At 42.4% G+C, this 14,046-nt stretch overlaps 1 protein-coding gene across 3 annotated transcripts in view; it reads left to right on the top strand.

Moving 5' to 3' along the window:
* Positions 1-14,046, top strand: part of PhKgamma (phosphorylase kinase gamma) — a 39,283-nt gene that overhangs the window by 13,162 nt on the left and 12,075 nt on the right. For all 3 annotated transcript variants that reach the window (XM_065425944.2, XM_065425946.2, XM_065425943.2), the window contains exons 6-10: positions 4,682-4,754; positions 8,012-8,102; positions 8,831-8,921; positions 9,062-9,091; positions 12,079-12,202. In XM_065425944.2, coding sequence (XP_065282016.1) covers positions 4,682-4,754; positions 8,012-8,102; positions 8,831-8,921; positions 9,062-9,091; positions 12,079-12,202 — 409 coding nt within the window. The remainder of the gene's footprint in view (positions 1-4,681; positions 4,755-8,011; positions 8,103-8,830; positions 8,922-9,061; positions 9,092-12,078; positions 12,203-14,046) is intronic.

Raw genomic sequence — 14,046 nt, 5'->3', positions numbered from 1 at the left:
AAAGTTGACCTGTAATAATGTTTCTTTTGCACAGTACAGAAGGAATTGTTATATGTCAGACAGAGGTTAATGGACTTAAAGGTGCAGTTTTTGTAATGCAGGTGAACAGCACAACTAACACTGATATAAACGGTTTAGTTCTGGGTTGAGTACAGCCAAGTAAATTTGAAGTTTGGTTGGTCGGGCTTTGTTTTAATGAGTGCCCTATTGCTATAAAAAAAGCAAAAACACAGCCATATGTGCCATACATTACTAGAGAAGTGAATTTTGTGTGGACACAGTTCAAATTGTGTATGCTAACAGTAAAAATTTTAAGGAAGTCTATATGCAGAGGTAATTGCACTCCTTCATATGTTTGTGAGATCCATTGTACAGGCATATTCCTTTTGTGTATGTGCACAAACAAAGAGTCTTGAGATCTCCAAACAATCTACCCTGGGAGAGTGAATGATTTTGCTTTGCACTTTTTGTTGTAAACGTGAAATTCGCAGGAGAGTTAAGTATATGTGCATCTGTTTACATGGGAAGGAATTTTTGCAAATGTGTATACAGTAGAAGCTCGTTGATACGATTCCGTTAGATGCGATTTTCCTGCACCAGCGTTCATGATCGACAACACGAAAAGATGAGCCAACAGAGTTAAGCTTATTTTTTACTGGGTCATACATTACAGGTAAACACGATTTTTCGGCACCAACATTCAGTATATTGTGAAACTACGATTGTGTGACACATTTTTGGGACGCTAGATTCCATGTAAACAAAAAAATGTGTGACGTGCACATGTTTGAGAACAGTACATAGCCGCCTGCCACAACAGCTTCACCGCAATACTTCCCTGCCTGTCTCAGGTGGAAATGCTAGCGGACACTCAGCTTGTTATTCCGGTACCAGCAAATCTTCTCCAGGGCCGTCGCACCGCATTTAGAGCTATCGCGCCAACCCTATTGTGATAAGCATCTTTCACAGCACGTGCACATGGGGCCATTGGAACTGCACTGCATGCTTTTATTAGACGATAACCCAAATGCGCCGTCATTTCCAGCTGCAGACTGCACTCGTATGATATGTTTTCCGGTTGCTAGATTCCATGTAAACTAGAAAAATTTGGAGGACGCTGAAGCTTCGCCTTTAAGAGTGGAATGAGATGGCATTCAAAGATCCCCAACTGCTTCTCACGCCTCCTGGCAACTGCATCTTATGTAACCCTAGTGTTTGATAGCAAGGAACGTCATGCATGAAGGTGAGCTTTTTGGTTGAAACGCAGAGGTAGTGCACAGCTGCGCCAAAAAAGTTACATCATTTTCAGGTTTCTGTTATTGCTTCGCACTTTTAAAATTTCAGTCTGAGAAGAGTTAACATAAAAGGCATCTGCTGGCAGTGTTTTGTTTCATGACATTTGTTAGTGGGCTGTCATTCTCAGAATTTTGAGGAATAACTTTTGTCAAAAATGTACGACAAGGTATGAGCAACTTTAGTGATAGAATGGGGTGGCAGTATAGCCTGCATATACCGCATGTCTTATAGCAAGGTGTAGCATATACATACGCCTAAATATATAGGGGGATTTTTGCTCACAGGGCCCCTAACGCTTTCGCGTTAAAAGGCACAAGACAAGCACGATTGAGAACAGCTCGCCGCATCAGCTTCCCCGCAATACTCTTCCGCCCGTCTAGCATGAAAACGCTGGTGCGCACTCAGTTCCTTATTCCGGTGCCAGCAAATCTCCTCCCAGGTCATCACACGTTGCATTCACAACAATCGCCACTAAACCTATTGTGATAAGCATCTTTGCCTATCTGTTATACAGTACATGAAGCGCAGTGTCATTGGCAGCCTACTGCACACTTTTATTAGGTAATTATCCAAACGCGCCACCATTCCCTGGTGCAGGAGGCGCGATGTGAGCGTCACATTTTGTTTCGGCGGCATCCAGCGTCACCCACCAGCTCGGTTTCATTTACATTTCCCTTCGCAATCTTAAAAAAGAGAACAACAAAACGTGTCTCCGGCCGCCAAAGCCCCACTAGCTTGACACGCGTCAACTCCTCACGCCCTGTGCGTAACGATTAGTGCAACGCTTTGCATTACGTAGATGTCAACTACAGTTGACATCATACATTTTTTTAGTTAGTACATCTTTTCTTGCGTTTTATTCCAAAAGGTATGAACAAGTAAAACTGCTTGGGCAAGTTGGTTGATGCATAATGAAGCCATTGTAGCACAAATAAATATGGACAATGAAGAAGGCAGGACACTGCGGGCGCTAGGTATCCTGTCCCCTTTGTCTGTGTTTCTTTGCGCTATGATGGCTTCATTACGTATGAACGAGGCTCTACTGTATATTATATTAGCGTTGTTTGCTGCTAAGCACGACATCGCGGGATCAAATCCCAGGCACGGTGGCTGCATTTCAATGGGGGCGTAATGCGAAAACACCCCTGTACTTAGATTTAGGTGCACATTAAAGAACCCCAGGTGGTCAAAACTAATCCAGAGTCCCCCACTACAGCGTGCCTCATAATCAGATTGTGGTTTTGGCACGTAAAACCTCATAATCTAATTTTAATTTCATCGGCGTTATTTACATCTGTGCTTCATTTGCCCAAGCCCAACTGTGAATTTGTTTGTGTGTACCGATGCTTGCAAGTGCTACTTTTATAACGATAGAATATAGTGGGGGGGAGGGATGAGGGATTTACAACTGAATGTGATTTTGTGATATCAAAATTTGATTATAGTTATGCTTTTAATGGTGTGTGCTTGTTGTGGATGAAAGTGGTAAGTTTGTGTGTACTTTAAGATAAGCACAACTCATTTTTCATTATGTGTTTTCATTCTGTGCACAGTTAAAGGGGCCCTGAACCAGTTTGTATAGAAGTGAAGAAAGGCATTTAAGTTAAAATAGGCTATTTCAGGAATACTTTGCTGCAAAATCTACTTCAATGCATTCAGCAGAAGTATAGTTGCTGGCAATCAAACATGCCCTTCGCGGTGCTTCTGCTCCTTCTTCAATGCCTTGCACTGCAAAGGCTGTGGCGTAGTATGGCATGACTACAACGCTCTGTTTACTGAATGTCACTGAGGCGCACAGTTCAAATTTGATTTTGAAGGTTAATGTAGGTGCCACTACTACTGATTTTGGCACCCATGATGTACCAAACATAAGCCAAACACGGTTGTTCTCAGCGAGCCGCAGTGCACTTAGCCAGTGGACTTGGTATCTGTGCTATGGAGCAGACCGCAGCTACATGCATCTGTAGTGCGTATGTGCAGCGTTTGCTTTGTGCATGACGGGGCTTGAGTGCATGCTCACGTTTATATGCTCCAGTCTAATGGTGCTATGTGGTATGCAACGGCTTTGTCCTTCACCAGCTTTATCGACGGATGGTAGCCGCATCCAACTTGCGCATTTTTGAAGCACCATGAATAAGTCAGGAGTGGCCAGGAGTGACCATGCACTGGCAAGTGGACATGTAGCCTGACCTCAAGTTTCACGAAGTTTGAGGCTAATTGAGAGTTAAAAACTTGTCGAAATTAGTGAGACTCGACGGCAGAGTGACACAATTAGCGGGACACTGATAAGCAGGGTGGACAAAGTTTAATTCCTATGTGGGCGGCCACAGCCGAGCATGAGCAGACGGTAGACAGCTTCCTCCAGAAGTACGTAATTATTATCGAAATTCGAAAGCACATTTTCGCTTAATTCTGCCTGTTAATTAAACTTCGTCGATAAATATCCACAGCAACAGTAGGAAGGAGCGCACTTATCCATACACCCTTCTTGATTGATGCCAGCTATGGGCCAATAGCAGCCACGTATGGGAATCTGCTAAATTACTAAAGCGTCCAGAACAGAGTGAGGAGCAGGCTTCTAAAGGAGAGCGTTCAAGAGAAATGTGGCTTCATGCTCCGCTTGCAAATTCCATGCACTTCGCATGACTGCAAAACTTGACTGAGATGTTCACAGCAGCATATGCTATCTGCAGGCTATGTTTATTCACCAAGCCCAAAGACTGGTTCAGGACCCCTTTAAGCACTGTGGCACAGACTGTGTATATACACAATACATATGCAGAACTGGCAGCTGCTTTGAGGTTGTGTGCTTCCCGAGTGCCTGAATGCTGTCTGAGTGCATAGGAAAAGAGTGATGGAGGAATGTGGCTACAGTAGTTTTTATTGTACCTTGAAGCATCTCCATGTGGCTCATTTCAGAATTCTATTTTTAAGCCTTCACTACTCAACCTTTTGGTTCTTTGACAACCGCCAGATGCAGCCTTCCGTGGTCACGTAGTAGCAGAGCTGTGATTAGCATGCCTGTCGGAGCAATAAAACTCAATTTATTTTAATGCATTCCTCCTCATTGACGATGAAGTGTAAAGTTAAAAGACATGTTTTTTTGCCGCACTTGAACACTTACAAAAGGAAGACACATAAAGACAACACGGGTTTATGTGTCTTACTTTTGTAAGTGTTCAATTGCGGCAAAAAACATGTCTTTTAGCAAGCACCAACTAGGCCAGCAAGCAGTTCTGTTGCAAGTGTAAAGTGTAGGTGCTTTGTTATTTCAATACACCTTGGAGTAGTCTTTATTTCTGCCTAATGTTGCTTGCTTCAGAGTGTGCATTCTTGTGTTGAGGACATCACTATGCTTACATGTATATTTTTTTCTTGTACGTAGGAGTATCATGAAGCAACTGTTTGAAGCTGTCGAGTTCATACACTCAAAAGGCATTGTCCATCGAGACCTAAAAGTGAGTCACTTTTGCTGTGTAGGTGCATGTGCTTAATATGAAAGCAGGTCGTAGTATTTATTTTCTACACAGCGCTGAAAGCCACTTGCAGGTGATCCACGTTGCATTAAACCTACAGCGATTTCAACTGACAGGTTTTTGGGTTTCAAGGTGTATTCTCCTGCGATAGTCATATCCGGCATTGATTGTGCTGTACTCCAACATCTGCACAAGTGATGTTTTTAAACCGTATTTTATGCTGTAATAATTATGTGCCTGGAGTTGTGTGTTGCCACATAACGATTCTTGCTTGGGATAGCATGATGAGAACCTTTCTTTGGGTTTGTTGGTTCTCATTTAACAGTAAGTGATGCATCAGGCTGAGGACAGCAAAGAGACACATGTGCTTCTGCATTCTCCTGTTACAATGGCCATTCTTAAATTAGGGTCAAAATTAGAACAGCACGAGGGCAGATACATGGGCTCATTGGTATGGCATAATTCACCACTTGGCACGAAAAATGCAGGACATCAGGCAGAGGGATGACAGTGACAAAACAGCATTTCGCTTGTTCATCCCGTTTTCTGCTCTGCACAATACATTGGTACAACTATAGGAGTATTTCAGTAGCGAAATTTTCCAATTTAATTGAATTTTCCTAATTTCCCAACAAACTAATATATAAAGCACTGTAAGAGATCAGGCTAGTTGGAATATTATGATCAAACTTCTTATGCTGGAAACACTGAGGGGATAGTGCTTGCATATGTTGTATCCCTTCGGTCTCGTCCATTGTTTCCATGCTAAGAAGTTTGATCATAAAATATAAAGGATCTGTGAAGTTCGTTTGGAAAAAGAAAGTCTTATTTGAGCCATTTGATACATCTAATGCCGTTATAAGCCAACTGATAAGCCTGTAAACGAGAAGCGAAAGAAAGGTTGTCATATCTGGTGCACCTTGACCACAACAATAAAAGAGCAAAGGAACAGCACATCAGCAGGTGTGCACTTTGTATAGCTAATAAGTGCATATGGTGACGGAAGTGCAACAGCAAGTCACCAAAGTACAGTACTATAGCACTGCAGATTATTTTTACGGAATGCAAAATGATAAGATTGGGCAAATAAACAAAATTGTTTTGCATAAATCAAGACAGCAAACTTGCAGGCTGCCTAAGGCGAGACATGCTTAATTCACAACTGGAAGCTATTGTGCAGAGGAGGAAGAGACGAACCTACGGCCCTCCGCACTGCAAACTAAATAGAAGACAAGCCCAAGACAGGTGTCGCATACAAACCAATTCATACCCACACCTAAACCTCTTACACAAGAAGCACCCGACATATTACACCGACACCTGCCTGTGGTGCAGCGCAAAACCCACGCTGGCCCACATAACATGCGTATGTACGGCTCGGCCAAGCAAGGTCAATTCACCTTTTCTAAGCGTCACAGACTTCATACAGCAGTGGGGGGCACTACTCGCAAGTGAGGATCGGGGGAGCCAATTGGCCCTCCTGGACCAAGTTCAGCGAGCCGCAAGAGCCAGTGGAGCCCTGGACTGAGGGCCCCACCCAGACCTGCCATAACTCCGATTAACTGAGGAATAAAGTTTTTCTCTCTCTCTCTTTTATGGTATTCAAATGAAATGAATCTCCAACAACTTCAAACAGCGAATTCTCAAATCGTATAGCAATATACTTTTCCATTCTTATTCGAATATTCACATACTCCTAGACATCACTCATGTTGCTGAACAGGCACAAGCTTTAATCTTGGCAATCAAAATTTACTGGGACATGAATGGTGCAGTTAGCATGAAAACATATTTAATTGAAAGCAGCATTATTTCCGATGTCACCGCTGATATCACTAGAACAGCCACATTTGTTGATCAAGCTGGAGTATTGTGTCAGTGTGAAGCGACACGGTGTGTGGCATGTCTCCTTGTATATTTATGTCAACCACATAAAGAAAATATTTTATACTTAATGGTGCTTTGTTTGCACTGAAATCTGGCTGAAAGAACAGGTCTTTTGGGTTGTTCACTGCTGAATATAACACTTGGGACCATTACTTGCCTAGTTCATCTGTAAAAAATAAAGCACTACCATCACATATGCACAAGCAAGCTACTGCACGGGCAGGTGTGGACTGGTTTTGGAGCTTGTTGGCAACCAAGGAAAATGTGTGGAATGCAGAAGAGTTACTATAGAATCTTGGTGGATGTGAAAACTCTGTTCTGTTTCATTGTCTCGCTTTGGCAGAGATCACAGAACACTTTCACATTATTGAGGCAAGGTTGACACTAAGAAAATATGCCGGTGAAGCCACTTTACTGCGTGCATTAACCACGCTTTGGTTTCAGACGGGCAGCAAGGCTAGTCCAGTACAACTGTGTGACAACCTGCTTGTGCCCATTTTATTTTTTCCTGCGGATGATCCAGGCAAGTGTTGTAATGGAAGATGGTGACCCAAATGTGCAATCTTGTAGTGGTGGTATGAGAGCAAACAAACCAACATTAAGCTTTTAAAGTTGCCAAAATAAATGCGCGGGTCACTGCACTTGCACATGCAGCTCCTATGCCCACTTTGCCATGCGTAGTCACAGTGTGCTTCTTGGCTCATGCAGAATTCAAATAGATTGAGATTTGGTCGACCTTTGATATAGCAAGCATGGATATAACCAATTATTGAAAATACATGTAATGAAGAAAATGTGAAATGTTTGTCAAACATATCAGAATGTAACAAATACTATATGCTTATGATGAACATCAGATGTAACAAAGTTATTTTCATGTCAAATGCGACTGTTATAACATGGTTCAGCATGGTGCACTTCTGTACACAGTGCTAATGCAACTTCTGCGAGTTCTCTCCATTTGTGTTATGTGTTACTGTATCTGCAACATGACACCGGCATTGAAACAGAACATTGTGCAAATTGTATGCAGCATGTTGCACTCGCACCTTTGGCAGACCACTTGAAGATATATTCCTTGATTGTTTAAAGCTTAGGAGATTGATTGCATTTACCAGTAGATTTGTTAAGTGCTGTTGAGAATGCAAATTTGAATGTGTGAGAACTGTATTCATAAAGGTAAAAAAAAAAATATTTTGCTTTTCGAAGTACTATAGCCAAAGAGAGAAACATTTTGGAATACTGTGTTTTTGGCAGGACTTGTTTCAGTCTTTGCTAATTTATTTAATTTCAGTTTTTTTTGTAATATTGCTTGCTACTGCGTTTTTCTGATGCTTAAGCTTTCCTTTCAGCCGGAAAACATCCTCTTGGATGATGACTTAAATGTCAAGGTCACTGACTTTGGTTTTGCTACTCAGCTAGCAGAAGGTGAAACTTTAACAGGTATGCATTAAGTAGATCATTAATTGTGCTCTTAATAATTTCAAAAATTGGATCATTCGGGCTTGTTTCCTGGTCCCAGCAAATGTATATTTAAAATATAGCATCAGACACTCGTTAATTTGGATGAATTTGCACAAATGTATGAAGCAAGAACGGTACGAGCAGTCCGGGAAAATGAAGTGACAAAGTATACATTGTTTCGTGCGTCACTTAAAAGAAAGAGTCAAATTGTGGGGAAGACCATGGCAAGGACAAGTGTAAGACAATAAATTATGCAGATCCAACATGCACAGGAAGCTCATTCTGCTCAGCTTAATTTTACTGGAAGCTACATGCAGATGTGTGGCAGCAGTGTGGCGGCGGACACCAATCCAACTGCATAGGTGCTGTATTGCAGGCAGGCAGCCTGTAGCAGCTGCCTTATCGTGAAGGCATGCAGATGCTCAGAATTTCTCTGTGTCGTACTGTAGTGTCATCAGAAAAGAGGCACTCTGCAGAATTTACAAGCTGTGAGTGTAAGCCCAGCGCATGAACAGAGATTAAACATGGCAGTTGCAAAGGATGCCAGAGGACTCTGGCAGTGGCAAGGAAGATCATTTTCGAGCCGAGGGGAGGGTGTGTTCACCAGAGCAGCCAGGCTGAAAGTGTTGGATCAGCCGTAATACTGTCATTGCACTAAAGGATGCCAGATAATTTGCTATTAAAACTTGGACCTGCTGATGTTGCAGAACTCTGCGGTACCCCTGGTTACTTGGCACCTGAGCTGCTGAAGGCATCAATGTATGAAAGCTCGGAGGGGTACGACAAGCAAGTTGACATGTATGTATTGAAGGACATTACACATCCTTTTTGTTGTGGTGCACCATGTAATATTCCTAATTCTCAAATATTTCAATCTGCATAATGACAGTTTCAGCTCATTAAGAACACATTTTATTAGCAGTCTCTTCTGTTTTCAGCTGGGCTTGTGGAGTCATCATGTACACGCTGTAAGTATCACAGGCCAGTTATTGCCATTGTCTTTGGTGTCACAATTCTTAACGGCCGCAGTGCAATGGTAGCAGCCATGAATTTGGCATTTGAGCAGCTTCTTGCCTACTGAGAAAAGAAAAATAATAGATTTGGCCCATGCAAATTGACTTTTTCCAGGTCATTATAGGATAGCTAATGCATGCATTGCCAAACAGGAGTAGGTGATGCAAACCAGATAAAGTGCAGAGAGAAATGACCATCGTGCAAAACTATTCTGAATTACTGCAGTCAAGTTCCATTAGTTTGACCTTGACAGGAACGACAAAATTGATAGAAATATCCGGCGGGTCAAATTAAACAAGATACATAAAGAACACCAAAACACGATGCCTATTAATTTGGCAGTCTTTGCCCAAGTCTAACACGTCCCCGAATCAAACGCATGCCATCACTTTCTGTGTTTCCAAAGTAGAAAACTAACATAAAAATGACATTAAACCTCCTAAACGAAGTAAAAATCTAACGCACACCCAAATTTTTTAGCAAGAAAAGAAACGCCGCGAAGGCGGTTTTGGCTTGGGACCCGATTGCACTGCACAGGCACTTTCTGGCCAGATGTTCATGAAATAAAGAAAAGGTGTGCATTAGGATCGCATTCAGCAATCAGACATTGTGCGCTACGATTATTGCTTAAGAATCGTCCTAGGGCGCGTCGAAGGTAGGCGTTTTCAATGGGAGGTGACCTGTGTTCACCACATTCACCGTCTTCCGAGCTCTGCCAAGGTAGATGCTGCCATTAAAGGGCTTGCTAGTGGAGTTGCCATGGAGTTGAGCACCTGCGTACTGTTTTGGTCAAGTTCAAATTATCTGGCAAAGGTCAATTTTAGGATCGAAATATAGAAAGCTTGGGCCCGGAGAATTGCATGGGCCTTTGGTCGGGATTAAATTAACCAAAAAATTGAATTAACCAAAGTCGAAACTAACGGAAGTCTACTGTACAGTAAATTGCCTCAACCAGATGCAATCCTGTATAATGCTAGATTTCATGCATGTTTCCTATCTCTGGTGTTGCCATGCTGTTGAGGCAGTTCAGCTTTTACTTTTTCAGACTGATGCAAACATGATATTTTATTGTGCTCTCACATATTTTGTCTCCTGCTGCATTGCCGATATAAGCTACAATTCGTTTTGCCTATGAAGCTGTACTGCCTGCTTTCACTATGTAGTGTGACATTGGCACTTGCAGTCACATGTTATAGTGCTTCGGTAAGCACACCTTTACTAGTTCCTCTCCTCGACCAAAGGGTGCAGCAGTGAATGTGCGCTCCTGATGAGAAAGAAGATATTTGAGAGACACAAACAATTCATATGGCTCAGTTAACTCGAAATTCAATGGTGCATTTCTTAACGGAAGCCTTATTATTCATGGCAGAGGTAGTGAAGCCCCTTCTGTACCTCCTCTACAAAGTCCTGTTACCCTGGCAATGTGTGTTTGTGCTTGCACTGAGAATTTCAGTAGGTGGTGTCCAAATCTCATCCCAAGCAACAACTTCCTCAGACTAACGGAAGCCAATCTCCAAGGCCATGCTGTTGTGTACTGCTGGCGTCGGAAGTGATTATAGGAGCCAGAAACACACGTTTGACTTGGCAAAACCTGTTTGCATGTTTTGGACACCACCCATTATTTCTTCTGCTCCTTTCCTTGCTACGAATATCTGTGGTGGCAGTGCCTTCTCCTAGTACTTGTGCTAGCTGTGAAGGAATGTCTCGCAACCACGTTTAAATTCTTACTTTATAAATGAGTAGATTTGCGAATAACCTCAGTACTATATCCTTTGAAATTGCATTGAGGGCAAAATGTATTTTGATGCTCTCCTTATTGGTGTTAGGAGATTCAGTCTTGACATCCAGTAGCTTGTATCAGGTTTGCATGACTTGCCTCCAAAAGGCACTCAAATCCCCTTGCCTGGCAGGGGCTTTCTTGTGGCAATGCAGGGCCGCCTGAAAAATCTGCTGGGCCACATGATTCCTTTATGTCGCTTGTCGGTACTTTCCGTATCATATACTGCTTACAGTGAGCCAGCCTTAGTGTTAACATAGACAGAATTTCAGACAGATTTCTGACGAAGCACAAAAAGAGAAAGAGTTGTAATATAGATTATTCCAGCAGCCCTTCTGTGTCTCTTATACTGACGCACATCAACGAATTTGTTGTGGGAAAAGGATGCAATTCGATTGCATTTTTTTCTGTGCGACTGTGTCGTTACTTAGCATACAACAAATGTTGTGAGGCTTCTTGAGAGATGATATACAAACTAGAAAGATTTGCTTGCATTTAGCAACGCTTTAGGTTGCCAGAAACACAGTTGGGGACATTTGTGAGCTACAGCAACTGCTTCTGTTGGTATTAGTTGACTCAGCAGAGTGGTCATGTGAGCCACTAATAAAAGATTTGTTCAATACAAAAAGGAGCAGCTGGTGCCAGTTGTGGGCTGCACTCTCTCACTGCAAGGTTCGAGGCTACACTGCACCCTTCCCTTCAGACGAGCACGGGGGTGCATCGCTGCACGTCGGGGAATTGAAGGCCTAGGTGCAGTGCACCATGAATCGGTGCAGAGAAACTTGGTTGAATCAAACAAACCTATAGGTAATCAGAAATCTACAGCCACTGCCCTCTCTGGCTTTCACATGCTGCTTGTCATTCATCATTATTATTTGCAATAACCTAATTAGGTCCACTGCTAAGCAAAGGTCTCACCCAATGCTCTGATATTGCCCCTACTCTGATTTAACTCACTAGTTTCTATCCTGTCTCAGAGCTACATATACTAATACACTCTATCTGCTCTGTGTGTTGCATGTTTTGCCTGAATGCACACCTGAAGAATGCTATGAACTTCAATGTTGCCCTTGGTGCCTAATCAACACTAATCTTTTCAAGTAATGATGCTAACGCAGTAAAATGCCGTTAAAGAGACACATGTGCTTTATTTTGTGTACCCAGGCTGGTGGGCTTCCCACCATTCTGGCACAGAAAGCAGATGGTGATGCTTCGCAACATCATGGAAGGAAAGTATGAGTTTTGTAGTCCAGAATGGGATGATATCACTGAAGCGCCTAAGGACCTGGTGAGAAATTTATTTGCTCTGCTGGAGTTGCTTAAGTTTGCTCCTAAGTGACGTACTAGCTCATGAACTGTCACTAGACTTTCTTTTTCAATTGTTAAAGTTGGTCTCTTTTTGTTCCTTTTTTAGAAAGGGGGAGATATTAAACAGGCAGTGCAGGAGAGACCTTTGGATACAATGTGTTGCACCATTGTCAGGCTTTGTATGTTTTCCCATAAATAAAGGGATCGGCAAATGTGCATGTACCGGGACAGCACTTCTTTTCACAAAGTTGAAATGCTCAGTTTTCATCATGGAAAGTTCAGAGAGATTACCAGAGTTTTAATCAGTCACTCTGAGTAAATTGTCTCTGATGTGGAAGTTTCGCTGTTATGTGATCAATGATGGCCAGAGTGTCAAATCAAAAGTATATTTTCCTTTTTGTTTACAGTTCCGACATTTTGGTGCTGTTTGGGTTCAGCTCAGGAACAAAAGATGAAATTGTTAAAACCATTTGAACTGATTCATTACGGTTCAGTAAAAATCACATTCTCTCATTTTTTGGCGATCACTTGGTGCACATGGCAAAGATGTACATACACTAAAACCTCTTAATACATACCCGCATAAAATAAATAATTCTTGTTTAAGCATAGTTGCAGTGAATGCCCCACCCTGTCACCATTGAACCTAGTACATTGGCTGACAGCCTAAGCTGCGGTTTCTTAACGCATACCAAACGGTTAGTGTGTAGTGTTTACTTCATTTTTCAGCGCGCACAAGCGTGGAATTAGCTAAATGTCATGCGTGCAGACTATAGATAGCGAAATTGCGGCACACAGACATTTCCCGGACTGCAGTCGCCACCGATAGTGACATCAAAACATGGTAGCCGTGATATGCTTCCTGCTCCCATAGCTTCTAGCACTTCCACATTGTCAACATAGATGACGATGTGAATGATGGCCCTTCCGTATGCGACGCGGCTAGTGCGTTGTTGCCATTCATTAGGGCGTTTGCAGAGAAGTGGGGCCTGATGGAGAAACTGGCTCATGGCCTTGCTGAGCTTGAGGATGCTGTTGTCGCTGCAAGGCCGCCATGGCGGAATCATAGATTTTTTGCTGCCTGCTCACAGATAAAGCTTGTCTGCATGTGTGTTTTATTGAGAATTAACTCGTTTTTTTGGCCAGTAAATCTATAGACGCTCATCTGCCGTTGTCGGTTAATTAGCACATCACTTAGTGCATACCTGATCCCCATTCCCCACCGACCACATATTAACGAGGTTTTACTGTAATAAGAATGTGGCATTAAAATTCTTTTTTTTTGTTTACCAGTACAAAAATGTTAATAATTTATTACAGAAATTTGATTTGCCCTTAATTCTATTTTTTTAACTCCTGTGCATTAAAGGGGCCCTGAAACACTTTCCTAGCTAATCACAGAATGGCCTCATTATTAAAGAATGTCACCTCACAAATCTTTTGGCGAAAAAATTTTTTCAATCCTTCAAGTATAGGCAGCGTTAAATGTAGTTATCGCACCGATGAATGGCTTTGTCCTTTCATCTCCACTAGCGCGCTGGAAGCTATACAGAGCAGATGGTGAGAGAGCAAGGCCGCACCCAAAAGTTGAGTGTCTCACCGGTGAGAGGGCTCATCGCGGCACACCGTTGTGGTCGCAGTATCTATGCTATGCAGCACGCAACTGGCGTGTGTTGACCGGAAGTGCAAAATGAAATGCATTTTTTTATCACTATGAAATGGCAGACCTGGGTATTCTTCATTTGTTTAACTAAAAATTAGCATTGATGGTATTACTGAGAATATTCTTGTGATCACGAAATCAGCCAATAACTGTTTGTAGGC

This window comes from Dermacentor albipictus, chromosome 2 (genome assembly GCF_038994185.2).
Source record: "Dermacentor albipictus isolate Rhodes 1998 colony chromosome 2, USDA_Dalb.pri_finalv2, whole genome shotgun sequence".
Classification (NCBI taxonomy): domain Eukaryota; kingdom Metazoa; phylum Arthropoda; class Arachnida; order Ixodida; family Ixodidae; genus Dermacentor; species Dermacentor albipictus.
Note: the sequence above shows the minus strand (reverse complement) of the source record. Positions and strands in the feature narration are given on the sequence as shown.